We start from the raw sequence: 20,628 nt of genomic DNA on the forward strand, positions 1-20,628 counted from the left end.
CATTAGCTTCTGAATTGTGAGCTATGAAAAGGTGCTTTCTTTTACCTTAATGAAACCGGCACAGCATGGGACTGATCAGTTGTGACATTTGATTTGAGGCATCCAGTGAATTTTCTCATTGTTTATTGACACATCTTGTCCAAACAGCTCCCTCGCAAGTGAGCGGAGTAATGAAGGAGAGAGTGCTGCAGCGGAGTGTGGAGCTTTCCTGGCAGGAACCGGAGCATCCCAATGGAGTCATCACCGAATATGAAATCAAGTATTACGAGAAAGTAAGTGCTAAGAACAGCTGAAATGTACAACCATGTACGACACTCGGTGTGTCTTGTGTCATCCTACTGCACTGTCGACTAAAGCTGGCCATTATAACAGCTATTTGGAGCTACTTCAAAATAGTTAATTTTAGCCACTTTTAATAACCTTCTCCCTGAATCTCTGGTTCATTATTATAATGATAGTTTCTGTGTATTAAGTTTTTGTGTTACACAGATGCAAATATTCCACTAGTAGTATGTTTAGGTATTCAAGTTTTGATGTCCTAATGATTAGTTGTAGGATGTTTAGTACCACAGAAACCACAGAACCCAATGTGGTATTTTTTTTCCCTCTGTGTTTTTGAAAATGTTTCTCTTAGGGTGTCTGTTTGAGCCCTTGATGATTTATTTTATGTATGTGGTTTCAGTGATAATGACGTGGCCTCAAATAATTTTGTAATTTGGAAAAAATAAGAATATTTTCTGTAATAAATGTGTAGAGTTCTCCAAACTTCAGAGTCAGGTGATAATATTTCACTCCTTTAAATTCCTCCTGAAATTTATATTTATATTTCACTCCTTATATTTATATTTCACTCCTTATATTTATTTATATTTATATAAATAAATATATTTATTTTTATTCATTTATATTCACTCCTTATATTTATTTATATTTCACTCCTTATATTTATATTTATATTTATATTTCACTCCTTTAAATTCCTCCTGAAATTTATTTCATATATCTTATACTAATTATGTCTACTACTTCTTTATACCCTTCTCTCCATGAAAAAAATAGCATGGCTAAAACTCAAGTACTGCCCCTTTAATCCCCTATCAGGGCTAAATTTTAGTAAATAATGACATATCTCAGTGTATGAGTGCATTTATTTCTGACCCGTCTAGAGAAAGATAGGCAGACAGACACAACCCTGTTCACAAATTATTTTCTAGGCTCTACCTCTCAGAAAGACCTGATTCAAGGTTTGAAACATGGAAACTATTATTATTACTAATAGTAATAATAATAATGTGTTACTATTATTGACTTAATTAGCTGAAGTACTCTAATATACATAACCATTTTAACCATTTAGACAGAATTTCGAAATGGAAACCTAAAGCTCTGGAAATATTTGGGGACTGAATTGACTTGATTGAATCACTTAAATGCATACAGTGCCTTGGCAATAGACACTTTTTTTTCACTTTGATGGAAAAACAGATAGTTTAAGATTAGTTTCAACGTTCAGATTGAGTTTACAATATTTTTACTTATTATTTCCTTTATGAATGCGTAACTTCCATAGCCAAAGTTACATTGTAAATACCTCATTTTTGTACCAGAGAATACATTTCTTGTCTCATCAAATGTATTTCTAAGGAGATCCTTGTTTTTAGTGTTGGGTTTTTTATGTCTGTTTTCCGGTGAACTCTGACAGTTATAAGTCCCTTCTGAAATTTCATCAGATTTCAAAAGCAATGAAAAATACATTTTAAAAATATAAGTTAGGTGGTAAGTGAGAGTAAAGTTTCTTACAATGCAACACAATATTTTGCAAATCCTTGCTCTGGAATAAATTTGTTCAAATAGTTACTTTTCTATTTTACATGACAGAAACAGTGTATCTACATTCACTCAATTTTACAAATTACAAAATAATCTTAAAAATAATACTATTGCTTTATAATGTATGTAAGCCTGTGATCTAATGTATATGTCATTATGTCTTCTAATATCAGTTATGCCTAGTTCTTTTATTTGAGATAAATATACATTTATAATATCAACTCTCATTTTTATAAATGATTATAATGAAGACAATTACAAGTCAGCTTCACTAAATCCAGTTAAGTATACATTTATTTACACTTTTGCAAATATCATCGTGAAGGTAAATCAAACAACCAAACCAACACTTTCAGATTTCACTGAATAGTTTTATTTCTAGACACAGTTGATCACAGGTATTTATTATTGAACAAGTAAGAACCCATCTAGAATTGTATATTTTGATGAGTAGTTTTTATAACTTTTTTCATAAACAACACATTAGAATCATATCAACTAAGCTTTAAATTTTTATTCATTTAACTATTGTTTTGATGGCGTGTTTTATATTCTTGATTTTTTAATTATTCCATTCTTAAGCTTATCATATGTAATATGATAAACACATTTTTAAACTCTACAAGCCTCAGTTTTCATATCTGAAAAATGGGGAAATTGAACTGAGATGTTTAAAATATTGCCAAATCATAAATTATATGACACTTTAAGTTTTATATTTAAGACATTAACTTTTATATTAATAGTTTTAACTTCAAATATTCCATCAAATGCTATTTTGTAAAAGTGGTTTTATTCTGCGAGAAATACATTTTTTTTTTAGCCGCACCGTGCGGCATGCACAACCAGGGATCGAACCCGTGCCCCCAGCAGTGGAAGCACAGAGTCTTAACCACTGGACCGCCAGGGAAGTCCCCTGAAAAATGCAATTTTTAATGAAAACAATTGATATGTCACTATGCTGGTGATATTAGCTAAGTTTCTTGATTTTATAGATTTCTTCATTTTTAGCCTGTGGCTTTTTACTTGTTGAATAACATTCAGGAACAGTATTAAGAGAACCACATTATGAAGTGAAGACCTCTACTAAACTGTAGATTTTACAAGTGTACTTATGTTTTGGTCAAAAGAACATTTGATTATATTTATGGCTAAATAATTCTTGCCACTGTGCCCTCTACCAACAAAGCAAAGGCTCAAAACATCATAAATGTTTTAAAAAAATTATTTCTCTTCGAAATTTATAGAACAAACGCATGTGCTCACATTATTTTATATTATCTGAGAAACAACTCAGTGTTCCAATATTCCACAGGGTACAATGTAGCCTTTATAAAAACAATGCAGCAAATTGAAGTAAATTGCAAGAATTGGCTGTCAAATTGCCTGGTTGCAATCACAATTAAATATTCCCTGTATTGTTTCTAGGATCAAAGGGAACGGACCTACTCGACATTAAAAACCAAGTCCACTTCGGCCTCCATTAACAACCTGAAGCCAGGAACAGTGTATGTTTTCCAGATTCGGGCTTTTACTGCTGCTGGTTATGGAAATTACAGTCCCAGACTTGACGTTGCTACACTAGAGGAAGCTACAGGTAAAATGTTTGAAGGTAATTACCATCTTTGGTTTGGATTCTTACTCTCTATAACTCTGGCATATTTTTTTTCAGTACTGGGGGCGATGATTTAGTTCAAGATGATTTTTACTTTTAAAGGTGAATATATATGCATATGTATATATATATTCTTTGTAAAGGTTATTCAGAATAATAATTTAAAATTTGCAGTTTTGTTTTGTGATGTTATACCCTTGTGACTTAAATTAGTTTCTTTAATACAGACTGGGTTTATTTTGAAAAGATAAAGTCAGAAACAGAAGCAGGACTTGTTCTAATGTGTATTGATACAGACTGTTTTGATACACCCCAAAATGATCTTACTCTAGTTGTCAGTCCAAGCTGCCCCCAAAATGAAGCCAAATGAAGACAGGAAAACCCCCAAATGAAGCCAGGATGTACACCAGGGTGGGCCAGAGAAAGGTGGTTTATAATAATCATGGTTAATTCAAGCTACTTACCTTTTAGCAATGATTTCAAAACTTGCCATTCAACAAGAAGATCTTAGACCTTGTCATTCTTTTTATTTTTGTCATCTTTTTTCATTTTTATGAAATATTTCCAACATACTAAATGCCATATTTAAAGTATATGTGAAATATTAAGAAGAATAATTAATTGAATATCTCTGTATCTACCACTCAGCTTAAAAATAGAACATTAGCAATATCTCGAATCCCCTTTATCACTTTGTGTTTTATAAGGCAGCATAGGAACATAACAAAAATACATGTGTCTATAGTGTATCACAAATAAGCAGATGTGTCTTAGGCTGCACGTCCCAGTCTATTGTCAGAGTGCAAGTTTAGAACAGCTTGAGTACCACTGCTGGTTGTTATTCAGCTAGGTTGAAGCCTCAGGGTGTGTTTCTGTGTTTTGGAAGTTTTTGATTTCTTTTGATATTACTCAGACTCAAGGTTCACCCAGCTGTTACCTCCTCCTCTCCTTACCAATCTAGTGTTCCTGTGGAATTCTACACAAATATTAGCTAAAAACTATTATATGATTTTCTTTTCTCAATTTTTAATAGAAAAATTTTTTAATAAATTAAATCAATACAATTCTGATCAAAGAGTTATTTTGACTTCGGGAGAATATTTTTCTAGCTCTTTTAAAAGGTAGAATAAATTGGTAAATTCTTTTGCATTAGCTAATGCTTATTAAGTCTGCTAACAGTAGTCTTTTTTCAAAATATTTTGTTACATTTTTAAATTAAGCAGTAACTCTCAGAGCCTCAAATAATAAAACATATGTTGAAATAAATTTGAAATAGAAATTGTTTATATAGAATTATAGACACAAAAGTCATCAATTGAAAAAGATTTCACATAATATGATGTGATAAACTTATTATCATTATTCTTTGTCATCTTTTTTAAATGGAGTGTGTAAGATTAAAACTGAGAATATCTAAGTTCAATGGCCCCCCAAAATTACAGTGTTTTACACTAATATTTCAACATTTAAACATTTGAGTGGTCTTCTGTTGAATGTGTTGCAGTAGTTTTTCATTTAGACTGATCTCTTGATATTTTACTTTGTAATTTCTAATATAATAAAACAATTCAAAATATGTTTTTTTTCATATTCTAATGAATAGTTCAAACTTAAAGAACCATCAATCAGCTATGCTTACCCAAACATTCATTATCAGTTAAAAGTTTAGGTTTGAAAACTTTCCAAAATGAGTTTGTACATTTTCCTGACTTCGTAAATTAAGAATATTGGGTCAAACTATTATTTATTAGTGCTGAGGTTCATAGATGTTATTTTCATTATTTAAAAATGAAGTAACTAACCCTCAGAGAAATTGAGATGAAGTAGTAGAACATGAATGAGCACATGAAATTCATGTTAAAAATGAATTTTGCATTAGAAAGGATTTGGTGATTTTTTTATCATCAGAATATTCTCTCCACTGGAAGGTAAAGTTGATGAAAGAACAATCCATATCTCTTTTTCTTACTTTAGTCTTGCCAGTGCCTAATATAGTGCTTGATGCATAGAAGGCAGTCAGTAAGTAAGCAAGAAATGAATACCTCACAGTCATCAAAAAAACAGATTATCAGGATCAGTTGGAGCTAGTAGACGTATTCCTGGTTTCACATTTCAGCTCTGCCATGTCCATTTGTGTGACTTTGGATGAGCTACTTCTCTGTGCAAAAGTTGCTAGGATACCAGTACCCAACTCTCAGAGTAGTTTGAGGATTAAATAAGTTGATGTACACAAAGTGCCAAGTACAGTGCCTAGCACACAGACAGTCTTGAATGTCAGCTTTTCTTATTTAGGACAGCCATTCTCAAGCCTTTAGGTCACAGGAACCCTTACAAGCTATTAAAAACTATTGAAGATCCCCAAATAGATTTTGACTATTTGGGTTATATTTCTTTATGTTCACCACTTTAGAAATTAAAACTGAGAAATTTTAAAAACACAAGTATACACAACACACATTTCATTAGCCATCAGAGTGATATTATCACGTGTCATGTAAGTTCTTGGGAAACTCAACTGTGCACTTGTAAGCATGTGAGAGTGAAAAAGGCAAATAACATTAAATGAAAATAGTGTTGACCTTGCAGATTCCCTGGAATGTTCCTGAGGAACACTTAGGGTTTCCCAGACACCTTTTAAGAACTACTGATTTAGCACACGCTACTGTGCTAAGAATCTGGGATGTACAGAAACACATGACACATTTGATGCTCTCAGTTAGTGAAAGAGAGAAACTTGTACACAAGTTCTGACCGTACAATTGAGCACTGGTAGAGTGCATGACCCAGTGCTATCAGATTGTCAGGAAACAGTGATCCTCTGTGCTAGGAAGGAGGGCAAGAAGGAAGATGCCACCGAAGAGAAGTTACCTGAGCACTGTTTGGAAAGAGAACTCAGATTATTCCATTGCACATACATCCAAAAATCCACTTCTGCGCAGAGCCAACGCTACTGTTTTCACAATTTTTAAATCATGGTGTAGTGATTATGACACATATAAATTACTTTTAAAATGTATTATCCATGAATTAGATGAAAATATGAACCATAAATTTTGACTATGTTAAGATAAAACTGTGACCCTGAATATATATAAAAACATGTAAGTAAATATTCACAAACTCTAATTCATCATTCACCTGAGTTCAGTTTTCTCATTGGAGATCTGTTTCTGAAGCTATGGGCAGAACAGAGCCTAAGACAAGCAAAAAATTAGACCCATGGGACAGATTGAATGAAAACAATTTCTACACATAACATGTTTAATTTTTTTCTTTCTCATGAACAAAACTACTCCATTCTTTTTCCTCTCTTAATATATATTAAAAGACAGATAAAAACAAAAACAACCAAACCAAGAAAAATACTTGAAGGCATCTTTTCTCTGTTTGATCATAATAGGCTGTAATTCAGAAATTAAAGCTGTAAAGATGCTTTCTTTTTCTTCTTTTTCTTTTTCCCTTGTTTCATTCCCTCAGGGAGCAAATCAGCAGGTGCTGAATTACGGAGTGTGTATAATACCTCTTTTCAGAAACCAATACACCAGAGCTATTTTTACTGTTTTTCAACGTAAGAACTATCTATAGTTAGCATCGGTATACAAAATTAAGAGATGAGTTGTCAAAGGAGGGAGACGTAGATAAAGTAGAGAAAGGCCAATCAGAAAAATTTATGCTTCCTGTTGGGGCAAGACACACTCTGCCTACATAAAATTTACTGCTCTGGAGACTGAGTCCCTTGCCACACCAAGAAGGAGTAGTATTTTCCATCCTACCTTAAAGATTACAGCTGTTGATTTTTTCAGAAATAAGCAAACTATATTAGTTTGATATTATATAATTATCAATTTGCAACTGGATCAGCGATTGGAATATATATTTTCATTGTGTTGCATTCTTTTGATTATTTTATGAAGTCTATACTGGTATTGAAAATATAATGCTCTGGGGAAAATGTGACACTTGTGAATTGCCAGATAAGTAAAACTTCGCTAATTTGGAAAAATCCAAGTGAGAAGGCCATGTGACTCGATGAAGAATCAGAATCAGAGGCTGCTTTAAAGGACATGTAAACATATACTGTTCCCAAAGAGACTCTCAGGAAGGTTCAGCTGGGCTTGCCTTAATGAGCGTAGAAGAATCACTTAGCATTGTATAGGAAGCGACTACAATTAGATAATACAAAAATGTTTTTTACAGTGCTTGCAGAAAGTTGGCTATTTCATAAATAGCCTAGCTCTTAAACTCTCAAATGTGTATATTGCCTACTTTGTCAAATTAATACCAGTAATTCTGTTCGTTTTCCTTAATTAAGGCGGATTATAAATTCATAATGATTTACTATGACTACATGATGATTTTTATTCTATATTGATGATATGAGAGATAAATCATTTAAGGTGCTTTGAAAAATGCTGAGAGTATGTATTTGGGTTCTTTTTTTACACACCAGGAAAACAGACACAGAGAGATCAAATACCTCACTGAGGGAAAAATAGGGATTTAATGGCAATTGTAGATGAAAGATCTTTATCTCTTGATTTATAACTAAGTTTCCAACAATTAAGCAGGGCATAGCCATTCAATAAGGCATTTTGTAGGGATCTTTTCTAGCTGAAGAATATAAAATAGATGAAAGTATTGTCCTTACCACTGATTTAAAATGCAAAAATAAATGGTTATTTAAATTTATGTTACAATAGAATGCATTTAAATTAAAGGTGAATGTAATAGCATAGCTGTCTTGTTTATAAGATTTTGTTTAACCTCAAGTGCTTGCAAGATATCGAGTGTTTTATTGAGCCTTTTTTTTTTTTTTTCTGTTTATAGCTACGGCAGTCTCCAGTGAACAGAACCCTGTTATTATAATTGCTGTGGTTGCAGTGGCCGGGACCATCATTTTGGTGTTCATGGTCTTTGGATTCATCATTGGAAGAAGGTAGAAGACAAAATTTGTTCTAATCTCTAACATAAAATGTGTTGATTTTTCAGAATTATGTCAGACTATTACTTATTGTTTAGTTTAGAATGTTAAGTAGTAAATGCAGACATTTGTTGTCTCATATGAAACATTGAAGGTCAATAAATTTCCATTCTCCCAATGTCAGAATGTCGTGTGAGCTTGATCATTGCCTTTAGTTTAAGAGGAATGAGTATTGTAATTTCTATTGGGTGACTTTTTATTAGCTATTTTCAGAGTTAGATTTTTGTAATAAATGGAGAAAACACCTGGGGAAAGATTTACTCTTTTAGTTAATGGTTTGTGGAAACCATTTAAAATCTGTTGTTGTTGTTGTTTTTTCAGGAAAAAATATAAGCATATATTCACTCATTGATAAATCTAATCTATGAAATATGTCCCTTCCACAATGTCTCACACAAAGACTTTATATTCTCTGCTTTTTTTAAATCATGTGAATTGCTATATTACTATTGAGTTCAGAACTATGGACAGAAAGTTTATGTATTTTGTTTATAGCTCTAACTAGCATGTTGTTAAGTAATTAAGGTATATGATACTGAATTTTAAATATGTAAAGTGAGATTATTGGCTGAAAATAATCATCAAATATCTGAATTTTTTCCAGGCACTGTGGTTATAGCAAAGCTGACCAAGAAGGGGATGAAGAGCTTTACTTTCATTGTAAGTGTTTGGCTTTTCTTTATTATTATTTACCCCAATTAACACAGAAACCTGGTTGTTAATATTGGCATGAAAAAATTCCTAATGCATCAGGCCTGAAAATATATCATGAGCTCAAAATGTTACTTTAAAACATTTGAACAAGATATGCAGAATGAAGATCATATGATGTGAATTTTTAAAAAATATATTCAGACATGTAATCTCTCATAAGAAATTTTAATATAAGTGCAAGGATATTCAGTAGCTTTTATGTCACAATTGTTCCTTTTGCAAACTTTGCCCAAGTGTTTCATATCATTCTAATAATGATTCATTAAATGTTGCATGTACCCATGTTGTAGCTCAGGAATTCGTTTCAAGTTAGAAGGATAGGCCCTTTTTTTTCTACCCAATGAGAGATGATATAATGAAAGACTAAGCTAAGGAGCCTCTTTCTCTCCATCTACTGTAAAATGTCCATCACAGATGATATTTCAAGGGACGTAAATAGTATAATAATAGGATTCAATCCTCTGATGTTTTCCTGTGGATCTGGGCTACCTGATTCTTAAAAGTTCATTTTAGAAATAATATCAGGAGAAAGCTCAGGGAACCAAAGAAAATAGATGCCCGACTGCATTAATCTTATCGTTGTTGCATGTGGATGGCAAGTGAAAAACTGAGAGCCATGCAAGTAAATGTTGACTTCTTGCAATCAAAGTAAAATCCTAACAGGGAAATGATTTTAGCTCTGATAATTGATGATGCTCTTATCCAAACCCATTATTCCTATTTTTAATCCTTGAAACTATTGAAAAATAATTTTATTTATTATTTTTCTTAGTAACCATAATCTTTATGAAAATTTCTCATGGGGAGATAAATTTCCTGTAAATGGCATAAGAATTACATCTATTTTTGTGTTATTTATCAAATTCTTATGTCAGTTTCTAAGAAGATATTGTCATATACCCCTTCTAAAGTCACAGGAATATGGAAGCATCAATCAGGGAAATGTGTGGTTGAAAAAACACAAATTGTGAACACCATTATTATCATTCCTAAGTTTCTTCAGTGTGTTATTAATTGTTGAACCAATAGTTCCCTTAACTTTAGTTTCCAAAAGAAAAGTGGCTTTACATATTACATATCCAAATTGATGATGAAACTCTGTAAAATTTCAACCACTGATGGCAGGAAGGGTATTGGGACACTAGAAATTATAGTGAAAGGTATGACCAAAGGGCGCTTTATCATGAAGTTTAAGTTTCAAGGCCCCTCACTTTCACAGACTCCTTTCAAGGCCCTGGAAGAGTCCTAGCAAGTTATTGTGTAGAATATTTTTTCTTAAAGAAAGTATCCCAAATTGTAGAAGGTTCAAGCCCCACAAAACTTAAATCTGCCCCTAATTATGACTGAATACATGTGATTCTGCCCCCTCCCCCCGGGATGATTTGATATGCTTCCAGTGTCAGTGCGTCCTCTTGCTAATCTGGAGGTGATTTTGTGACAAGTCCCAGTAATGAGAGTACCATAGGCCGTTTACACCTAGAGGATATACAGAAAGAGTGGAAGTTACATTTTTTTTCTCTTTCATGACATGAGACAATACTTTTAACACTTCCCCAGACAGAAAGGAGAGAATCAAAACTTGAATGCATTAATTTTTGTATCTAGTTTAAAATGTATATGGAAGAGTGACATAAGACTATTGTTGCTGGAATCCTTGACTCTAACTATATGTGAATAATTGGATGGCAAAATCATTTAATAATACCTTAATCAGTATGTCACTTTTCTTTTCTTTATTGAGGGTATCTGAGACATCCCCAAATGATCAAATGCTGCCTCTTAGTTTTTTTACTTTTAGCGTGAAGGTTAATGCTGAAGGTAAATTAAAACATGGCTTACCTAAAACATGATGTATAGCCTAATGCTTAATTGTCATCACTCAGTTTTGATATTTTGATGCCATTCCCTTTTTTTACATTTGACATCCAGTTTGTAATTAGAAAAAAATAAAGCTGCATGTGTTACCTGCTAACATAGAAAAGATAAACTTGAGGTATATATAAACAGTTTTCATCTCTAGAGCAAAATATCAGTGGTGGTTTTAAGGTGTTTAACATTCATGAGAAATGTAAATGAGATATTAAAACACAGAAAAGCGCCTACTCTTAAATCAGGAAAAACAATAGACCAAAATATTCAGAAATTACATCAAAATTTTTCTTATTTTAAAGCATCCATTTTGAAACGAATAATGAAAAAAAAATAAAGTACACTTAAGATATCCTATCTTGGTAAATCCTTGATATTTTTGAATTACCCTTTTTACAAGGATATCTTTTCTTGTCATTTGTTGAGAACCAGGCATTTTATTTGATTTTATGACTGTATTTACAATACGTAAAGTACAAAACTGTGGTCACCAGCTATTTACAAGTTGGTGTCCTTTTATTCCTTTAGTATACAAACAATTTCCTTAGGTGCTAAGACACCAGATTGAATTTTTACAGAAACATGAAAGCAACCATTTTACTAGCTTTTAGAGCACTGAATTTAATAGAATGTCCAGTCATTTGTATCAGGTGCCCTCCACTCTCCATGGCCCCAAGTGTTACATTTAAAGATGTAAACACGATGGAGGAGTTTAGTGAAGCAATTCCAATTTACATTTTGTTTCCTCCTACCATTTCTTCTAACAATGTCTTTGAATCCAAGCCGGGCAGTATTTCATGTTTTTATGCCAAAATTGCTCTGGCCTGTCAAAATGTTTTATGACAGCTTGAATAAAGAACCGTCAGAGACCCGTTTGAGATGCAGAAGGCTACCTCCAATCCAGCTCCCTTATCACAGAACCAAACCAAAAAGAAAGAAAGAAAAAAAAAAACAATGAAAGAAAGGAAGAGAATAAAAAGGGAGAAGATGGCTCATTCTCCATCTGCCTACCAATCTAGGAGGTTAACCTATTGTTTTCTTCCCTTCTCTCTTTTTCTCTTCCCCCCCTTTCCCTGTACTCCTTTTTCTCTCTTTTCTCTTTCTATCCCCTCTCTCTTTTCTTCTTGTGTTTTTTTTTTTTCATGTTCAGCTTTAGTAACAAATGAGCATCTGTCAGTTTTATAGACTGCAACAGTAATTGTTTAAGACAATCAATTTTGGATAAACAATCAACTACAGCAGAATAATTCAAGATTTTTAAATCCCATTTTTCCTTTATACATTCTGCTTTTTTTTGTTTGTTATATGCTTATTTTAAAAATATAATTTCAATTTGATGTGATGACATAAGCACAGTTAGGCTGCAGTGTAATACATAAAGAAATATATTGTTCTCCAAATAGTAAGATTTAATGAAAAGATTGTTCAGTGGCTTTGTTAAAAACAATAAAGTTTTTTTGAGGATATAGTGTATCTTTTCATTGCATTAATATAACCAAATATATGCCTATCTATCTTATCTTTGTCTTTAACCAAATGATTAGATTTGGAATACATTATTGTAATTGATTTAAAGTTGACATAGCATTATCTGTTACCTGCATGCTTCTGGGTGCATTTTAAGAAGTTTTTAACTTTTAAGATGATTCTATGTTGTTTGAATTTTGACTACCTTTTCTGAGGCATATTGGCTACCTCCTCATAGCAGTTAAGATCTTCCAGAGCCTTATAATTGAAAGTTCATATAAACCATTCCTCTTTCAAATTACTGTCATACATGGTTAGCAGATCCCAGGAATATTGTAAATTTTCTAACTTTACTCTGCACTTTGTACATCTGGCCTCTATTGCCCTTCAAGGTGAAGAAGAAACTGTGTCATAGTAGATTTCTCTCTGGTTCTGTGATAGCAGTCCCTCACATCTTGTATTAATTTATATGTCTATGTCAATGGTGGTTGGTCTTTAAAAAAAATAAATCAAAAGAATAAGTAACATGTCTAACTGTTTTTAATATTGCTGTCAGTGTAGTAGGCTACCTGTAAATGAAATGTCTTCTTTTCCCAGTGTATTAATTTGATTGATGACTGAATGATAGATTTACAAATGTGTTTCCAAGTCCATTACGAACCTCAGTATGGCTTGAACTATGCCATGATAGCAGTGAATTTAATTAAACCTCCAGTCTGATAAGAGTCATGTCAGAGAATTTCGGTGATGTCTTTTGTTGATTTACTGGAAAAGCAATTCAGTTAGTAAACTATGAACTGGATCCTATGTTACCTATAGAAGCTTGCAGATAATACCTATACGCCCGCAGACTGAAGTAGTCTGTTAAAACTGCTGTGAATCAGGTGATGTGGAAGCAAGTTCACTGTTCCAAGGAGCACTCTGCATAATGAAATTCCTGGGCTGACTGCACAATAAGTGCTTTGCTTCATCACAGTCATGCTTTCTTACATCATTACAGTTAAATTTCCAGGCACCAAAACCTACATTGACCCTGAAACCTATGAGGACCCAAATAGAGCTGTCCATCAATTCGCCAAGGAGCTAGATGCCTCCTGTATTAAAATTGAGCGTGTGATTGGAGCAGGTAAGGCTGTTGTAGCTTCCTTGTTCAGCTGTTCCATTTAGCCAAGATCGAAAGTCATACATCATAATGACAGGCAAATAATTATAACTCAAGTATAGAACCTTTGCATTTACCTGAACTGTTAGAAGCCATGAGCCTGTACTTGTTTATGAAATCTTAAGAAAAAAGTGAAAAAGAAGCACGTGGTGCAGAGAATCGTGTATCTTTTGTCTTCTGTTGGATTTTTAAGATATCGTTCTATTATAAGCTATTTCATAATAGTTCTGGCCTGTCCAAGAAATGACTTCGTATTTAAAAATAATTAGAATGTCCCGAATTTTGCTGGAATATACATCTCCTCTGACTTGATTTACCATCTTCCTGCTAAGCTTTAGGTATTAGCCGTTGTGCTGTGTAATTCCATGTAGAAAATTAATATGTATGAATTATTTAAAAGGAGCATTATTTTCTATGGATACAATGTATCTTCAGAATAATTATACATTTTTGGATCAAGTCCATTCAATCTAGCAGACATAAGTAGATATGAATTCCAGATTTTTAAATCTTTGAGAAGTATTTGCTTCTCAAGCTGTGAAAACAACAGCAATGTTTAGAATTTGCTAATGTGCCCTTATACTCTAGTAAGCAGTGTACGTTATGCAGCGTATTTCAAACCTGAATGTTGTTTCTGAAAGAGTTTTTGTTAACCCAGTTAAAAAAAATAATAGTTTGTGTAACAGATAGTTTAGGAAAGTTTAAAAGTGCTTTTAAAGAATTTAATGCATTTACTTTGAGAGAGGAAATATTTCTGAAATTAAAATACACCTGCCTGTTCTGTTACTTCAGGAGAATTTGGAGAAGTCTGCAGTGGTCGTTTGAAACTTCCAGGGAAAAGAGATGTTGCGGTAGCCATAAAAACCCTGAAAGTTGGTTACACAGAAAAACAAAGGAGAGACTTTTTATGTGAAGCCAGCATCATGGGGCAGTTTGACCACCCAAATGTTGTCCATTTGGAAGGGGTTGTTACAAGAGGTAGATATTGATTCTATATTTCATTTATCCAGTGAACTGTCAGAAATTAGTGTTATTTCATAGATACTAAAAAATCAAATTGTAAATACATTGCATATTCTTAATGAATTTTTTTTCTTGATATGTAACTGACTAAATTTTCTTTTGTGTCACCATCTCAGAAAAAAAATCAGGATAAATGAATGCAGGTTTAGAGCTAAAGAATATATCTGAAAGATAGATGGAGTGACAGATATTTTCATTTAGCTTCAAAGCCACAAAAGTAATACAGTTTAGTCTTCGCATTTTCTGTAAAGTGTCATTTTCTCTGAGTTTTGTTCACAAGGCAGGAGTCAGAAGAACACACTGACTTTTACTGTTTAATTTTGTGAATCGTGACCACATTCCAAACAGACAGTTAATGACTCTTTGCATTTTGCAGCACTAAAAGCGTTAGAAATACTCACCACTCACCCAGTCAGTCTTTCAAAAGAGCACCATGTGTTTTATCCGGAGTGAGAAAGAGGATAAATACGAAGTTTAGATTACAGTTTTGGAAGCAACACTGTTTTTTCTTATGTATATATTCTTGTAATTTTAGGGAAACCGGTCATGATTGTAATAGAATTCATGGAAAATGGAGCCCTAGATGCATTTCTCAGGGTAAGTAACAAAGTTATTCTCCCATTCTAAATATACATGCTACCAATGTAATTTTCTGAACTTTTCTTTGCAGTGTAAAATGTGAACAGTGTAAACTTTAACAGGTCACAAAATTGTCTTTGAAAAACAGATTAAAAGAGTCTTAGACTGGATTGAACTAGAATATTTTTGAGCATTTAAGTGATACAATGTAGTTAAAAAATAGTTTCCATTGACATATTACCACAAGTATGGAGGATACCTGAAGCCCTGTAATTTGAATACCTGTTGTAGTGTAGCATTTTACTTTTTCAGTACAATTATAAATGAAATACAGACATAATACAGAGAAGACTGAGAAGTGAGATAGCCATTCAATGTTGGTAGGATGATCCCAGCTCTGCTCTGTGGAACCATTTCTGTTATATTGTTATGTGAACACCAAGCCTAAAATAAAGAATTATGAACCTTTTTAGAGTTACAAGTATGTTATTTTTATAAATAATAAATTCTAAATGTAAAAACATACGTATTTTTACATTCAGAGACTTTCCACCTAAGAACGTGAACACATGTTAACAGTTTTTCAAATGGCAAAGAGAAAATAATGAGAACATACATGATCTAGAATGATAAGTTCAACCCATTTTAATAAGGATTCAGAGGATTTCGAGAGGTCTTTATTGCTGCATCTTGATGATATGCAAGATGCAACTGTCATCTTGCATATGACGTGCAAGATGATATGCATAACTGTCAACTCTCTGGAAGAAAGCGTCACCTAGCAAGCTCATCTGCTCAATCCACGGTCCTCATGCACCATACCTACAATTCAGTTGGAGAAATCTGTGGGTTAAAAATATATGGTGGCCAGTTGGTTGCAAAGAGTGCTCAATTCTACTTGCTAGTACATGTATTTTAGAGAATCTTGGTTATAAGTAATGTACCTACGGATAGCAATGAAAAGTATAAAGTGAAAACCAAGTCAGCCAGTATAATCCTTTTCTACCTCTTAGTTTCTCTTCACCTTTACTCAAAAGTTTTTTCACATTTACATTTTTTGCCATTTGGAGAAAGAAAGCTAATATATGTATCTTTATCCCTTTTATATTTTTAGATTATTTGTGTAATTTTTGGCAAGTGAGGAAAACAGTTAGCTGTCAGGGATCATTTTTTTTTATATTCCATTCCCTAACTTCGATTTAAAAATTAGCATATACTTTTGGATTTGCACAATCTGAAATTATTATTAATGTTAACAACACATCCATATAAATAACTAAATGATTATCAGAACTCTATTTTATATTACCTGACTATCAAGTTAAATCAGCACCTGTTATGTTTTTCACAAGTGTCTACACTACGTAGAAAATTAACTGGTGATTCCTAGTATACAATAGAAAATGACTAGGGTGCAGACATTTTTCATGGTGATTTTTTTTCCCTTTCAAAGTATAGCTAACTGGACTTTCATTTTTGTCTTCCTGTAGAAACACGATGGGCAATTTACAGTCATTCAGTTAGTAGGAATGCTGAGAGGAATTGCTGCTGGAATGAGATATTTGGCCGATATGGGATACGTTCACAGGGACCTTGCAGCTCGTAATATTCTTGTCAACAGCAATCTTGTTTGTAAAGTGTCAGATTTCGGCCTGTCCCGGGTTATAGAGGACGATCCAGAAGCTGTCTATACAACGACTGTAAGAAAAAGTCTATTACTGCACCTTTTCATATTCCTGCGATTTTCCTACCAAGAAAGCAGGGCCTAATAATACAAAGCTAAATGGGAGAAAAGAGGCAAATTGATCTCAGCTTTTAGTTGTTGCTATTTTTTTCCTTTTGGAAGAATCTTTGTTGCTTTTACAATCTACATATAGGCTAAGATGAGAAGTAATGATAAAAATGAGAACAGCTCATTTTATATTGGGATGTTCATATAAATAATATACACATACAACATTTGGTTACTAGCAGTCATAATTGTAGCAGAAAAATATAATCCCATTTTAATAAAGGTTTTAATAAAAGATTAACTATGCTAATTCCTATAACTTTTGTAAGATTAGAAAAAGGGAAAATATGAGGATTTACTTATATACTATTAATATTATTCCAATATTTCATTCCATTTTAGTAGCTGTTTTGTCTAATTTGTCATCTTCCTTTCGACTAGACTCTTGCCCTACAGCCACATAGGTCCATTATTGATTTGCCTTAAAAATGAAACTTTAACTGTGACATTTTAAAAAACAGATTAGTAACTTTAAATGCACTTAGAGAAATTCAAGATGAATAGACCTGATACTGCTGAATTGCCAACCAAATACACAAGTGTTTAACTGTAGCTTTATGGTTCTGCTATAAATGTTTTATACATTATTATACATACTTAAAAAGTATTATACATACTTAAAATGTCATACTTAAAAATACATACTTAAAATACTTATACAGGGTGGAAAAATTCCAGTGAGGTGGACAGCACCTGAAGCCATCCAATACCGGAAATTCACATCAGCCAGTGACGTATGGAGCTATGGAATCGTCATGTGGGAAGTTATGTCTTATGGAGAAAGACCTTACTGGGACATGTCAAATCAAGATGTAGGTATTACACTACTTAAACAAAAAGGATTTATTTAATACATTAATATTCATATTATGGGACGTGTAGGTAATGGCTCATATGAAGAAACTTTTATAGAATCATAAAAAGATGATTGCTGAGTTTTCACAATTATTACCACAAATTACCACAATAATTACCATAAATTAATGGTTCAATTAATTTCATTTTGTCTTCATTTTGAAGAATTGCTTTTTCTTTTTTTATTTAAATTCTCTGGACATAATAGAAGCCTGCAAAGGATATTTCTCCTTATTAAAGGTAATCATGCTGAGCTTGCACACCTGTAGTGGGAGAGTCACATGAATAAAAGAGTTATTTGCAGAGGGGAGGGTGAGGAAGGTTGTGTTTGATTTTGTTGTTACAGCTTGTCTTTCTTTTTTTTAATTTCCTGATAAAATCTGTTTAAATTATCTATTGTTGATTGATTTACTTAAATTTTAATTTCATGAGATAACCTAGATTTTATGATCAATATTGGTGTTTCATAGTGATATTTTAGAATGTAATCACAATGGGACTATCTTTGGAAATTTCTTCTAAAAATACAACTTATTAAATATGTATCTTGTTACTAAGGCATAAGATACGTCGTTATCCTTTAAGAAGCTGATGATAGTTCTTGAGCGTATACATCTCACACAAAGAAACCATTTATAAAACAATATAGCATAAGTGCAAGTAAATATTTGCTTCTCTAAGTTGAATTTTACGAAATTAACATTTCTGTAAGCCAGAAGCTTTCAAGTACTGGCAGATTCATGTGGCTTAATTTATTGAAAATATGAGTGAAATTTAGATAAAAGTAGAGCAAATGTAAAGTCTAGGAAGGTACCCTGGATTTGAAGGTGACTTCCAGGACTTTGAAGGTGACTTCCAGGACTTTGAAGGTGACCCTGGATTAGAAATATGGAGCAGACCTTGGCTCATAGTTGATTAGAGAATTTGCCAAGGGAGCCCTTTGGAAAGTCCAGAAATAAAGGCTTAGTGAAGTGTTTGGGGACCAACGAAATAGACTCCTGTGCATCTCCTATAAGGGAGATGCATACATCGTTAGTGATTTGAAATGAAGGTTAGGTTGAGGCAAATTGATGAAAGCTTTTTTTTGAAGGAATTTGGAAATGGTAAAAATGCATGCTCTTGAAGAATAGAGTAAAAAACTAAGTGCTGCTTGAAGAAATTCTATATTACCATTGAAAAGAAGGATGTGACAAGCAAACCGGTTTGGAGTAGTCAATTCTTGAGGTACTATAAACATGGACAGCAATAGATGCTGACTAACATTAAAGTTGAGTTATTTTTCAAAAACAGATCATGATCATTGTTATATAAAATTAGTATCCTTTTTTATTTTAGAATTTTCCACATCAAGTTCCTATGGTTCTTAAAATTTATAAATAGCTATTTTTAGACAACTAAAATGAGACTGCTTGTTGGTAAGGTAATTTTCAATACATTTTAAAAAAATTTTTGAATTGGCTGAAAAATTCACAGCCTAAAGAGGGGGAGCTTTGAAATCAGTGAAATCTTTTGCTATTTCGAATTGAATAATGACATAAAATTTTTTTATTTGGGGTTTTTTTTTTTTTGATTTTGGTTTTGGTTTTTCAAAGATAAAAGTCTGAATGATGAGTCCGTTTGGCAGAGGCAAAGTTGTTAATATTTGACAGGTCTCAGTGTCAAAGATTTCATGGACTGTCAAAATGTGGGCAAACAAATCCTTGGGGCAGAGAAAGAGAAATATTTACATTTCCCTAGACACTCGGTAGAGTTTCATTTCTTTTGACACCTTCCTTCTGTACTAGATTCAAACATAAAGGGAATGACAGGAATATAAGATGACCTAAATTCAAAGTTCCCTTAACTTCTAAAAATAAATAATAGAAATGGTTAAGAAGAAAAAAAAATCTTCAATTTAGTTTTTAGTATTCCCTATTGTTTTTCTTGAAAATTAAATATCATAAATGTATATTTAGTCTATCAAGCATTAATAAATATTTTTACTGATCAAATGAAATTTTTATAGGCACAATGAAGTTTACTTCTGACCTAGAATATTTTAGCACCATCTTTCTTCTTTTTTTAATCACAAAGGTGGGAATTATTAAATTATTAAATTCAAACACAAGAAATTACCTATGCAGTTCAGTTTTTATAGTGAAATTGATATTAATATTCTTCTTAAAGCATAATATTCATTATTTTATACTTATGTTAAACTGGTATTTGAGCAATTATATGTTTAATCTTCAATATACAAATGGTGGAAAAAACTGGATAATTTAAAATAATGAATTCCATTCTAGCAAAAAAATTCTCTAGAGAAAAGCTTTTTTCTTGGAGTCTCTGGGTAGGAGACCATGGAGAGACTTAAGTGACCTGCCAACTCCCTGATGCATATGGAAATCCTCTGTATATGTGAATATATGTTATTTTTCTGGGAATGTTGCTTTCATCAGATATTCAGAGACACTAATGTTTTAAAAATCAGTCTAGATTGATCAAGAGAATCACCCTTGATTGAATCAACTCACTTTATATTGTTTAAATTTAGTTGCTAGAAATTTGTTAGGGATTTTAGAAAGCCCTCAAATTTCAATACTCGGATTACAAGAGACTTTTCTTAAGTCACCATGAGAACAAGATCTAAGTTGATAGTTAATATTTGTCAGGAACTCCACAGAATTCTAGGCTGAAAGCTAAATAAAGTGAGGTTTCTGTGATCACTCTGAAGAAATAAAAAAGAGGTACACTAGTCCCTT

At 32.5% G+C, this 20,628-nt stretch overlaps 1 protein-coding gene across 5 annotated transcripts in view; it reads left to right on the forward strand.

The window, feature by feature from the left end:
- The window catches only part of EPHA7 (EPH receptor A7), a 164,435-nt gene that overhangs the window by 133,717 nt on the left and 10,090 nt on the right, over positions 1-20,628 (forward strand). Inside the window, exons 6-14 of one of the 5 annotated variants that reach the window (XM_067702551.1) lie at positions 148-272; positions 3,259-3,442; positions 8,273-8,381; positions 9,031-9,086; positions 13,477-13,602; positions 14,431-14,616; positions 15,197-15,258; positions 16,731-16,940; positions 17,695-17,844. In XM_067702551.1, the coding sequence (XP_067558652.1) occupies positions 148-272; positions 3,259-3,442; positions 8,273-8,381; positions 9,031-9,086; positions 13,477-13,602; positions 14,431-14,616; positions 15,197-15,258; positions 16,731-16,940; positions 17,695-17,844 (1,208 nt within the window). Of the gene's footprint in view, positions 1-147; positions 273-3,258; positions 3,443-8,272; positions 8,382-9,030; positions 9,087-12,159; positions 13,133-13,476; positions 13,603-14,430; positions 14,617-15,196; positions 15,259-16,730; positions 16,941-17,694; positions 17,845-20,628 lie in introns of those variants that run through there. The other 4 variants (XM_067702552.1, XM_067702553.1, XM_067702554.1 and 1 more) reach the window with 4 other exon arrangements.

This window comes from Pseudorca crassidens, chromosome 13, assembly GCF_039906515.1.
Source record: "Pseudorca crassidens isolate mPseCra1 chromosome 13, mPseCra1.hap1, whole genome shotgun sequence".
NCBI classification, from domain to species: Eukaryota; Metazoa; Chordata; class Mammalia; order Artiodactyla; family Delphinidae; genus Pseudorca; species Pseudorca crassidens.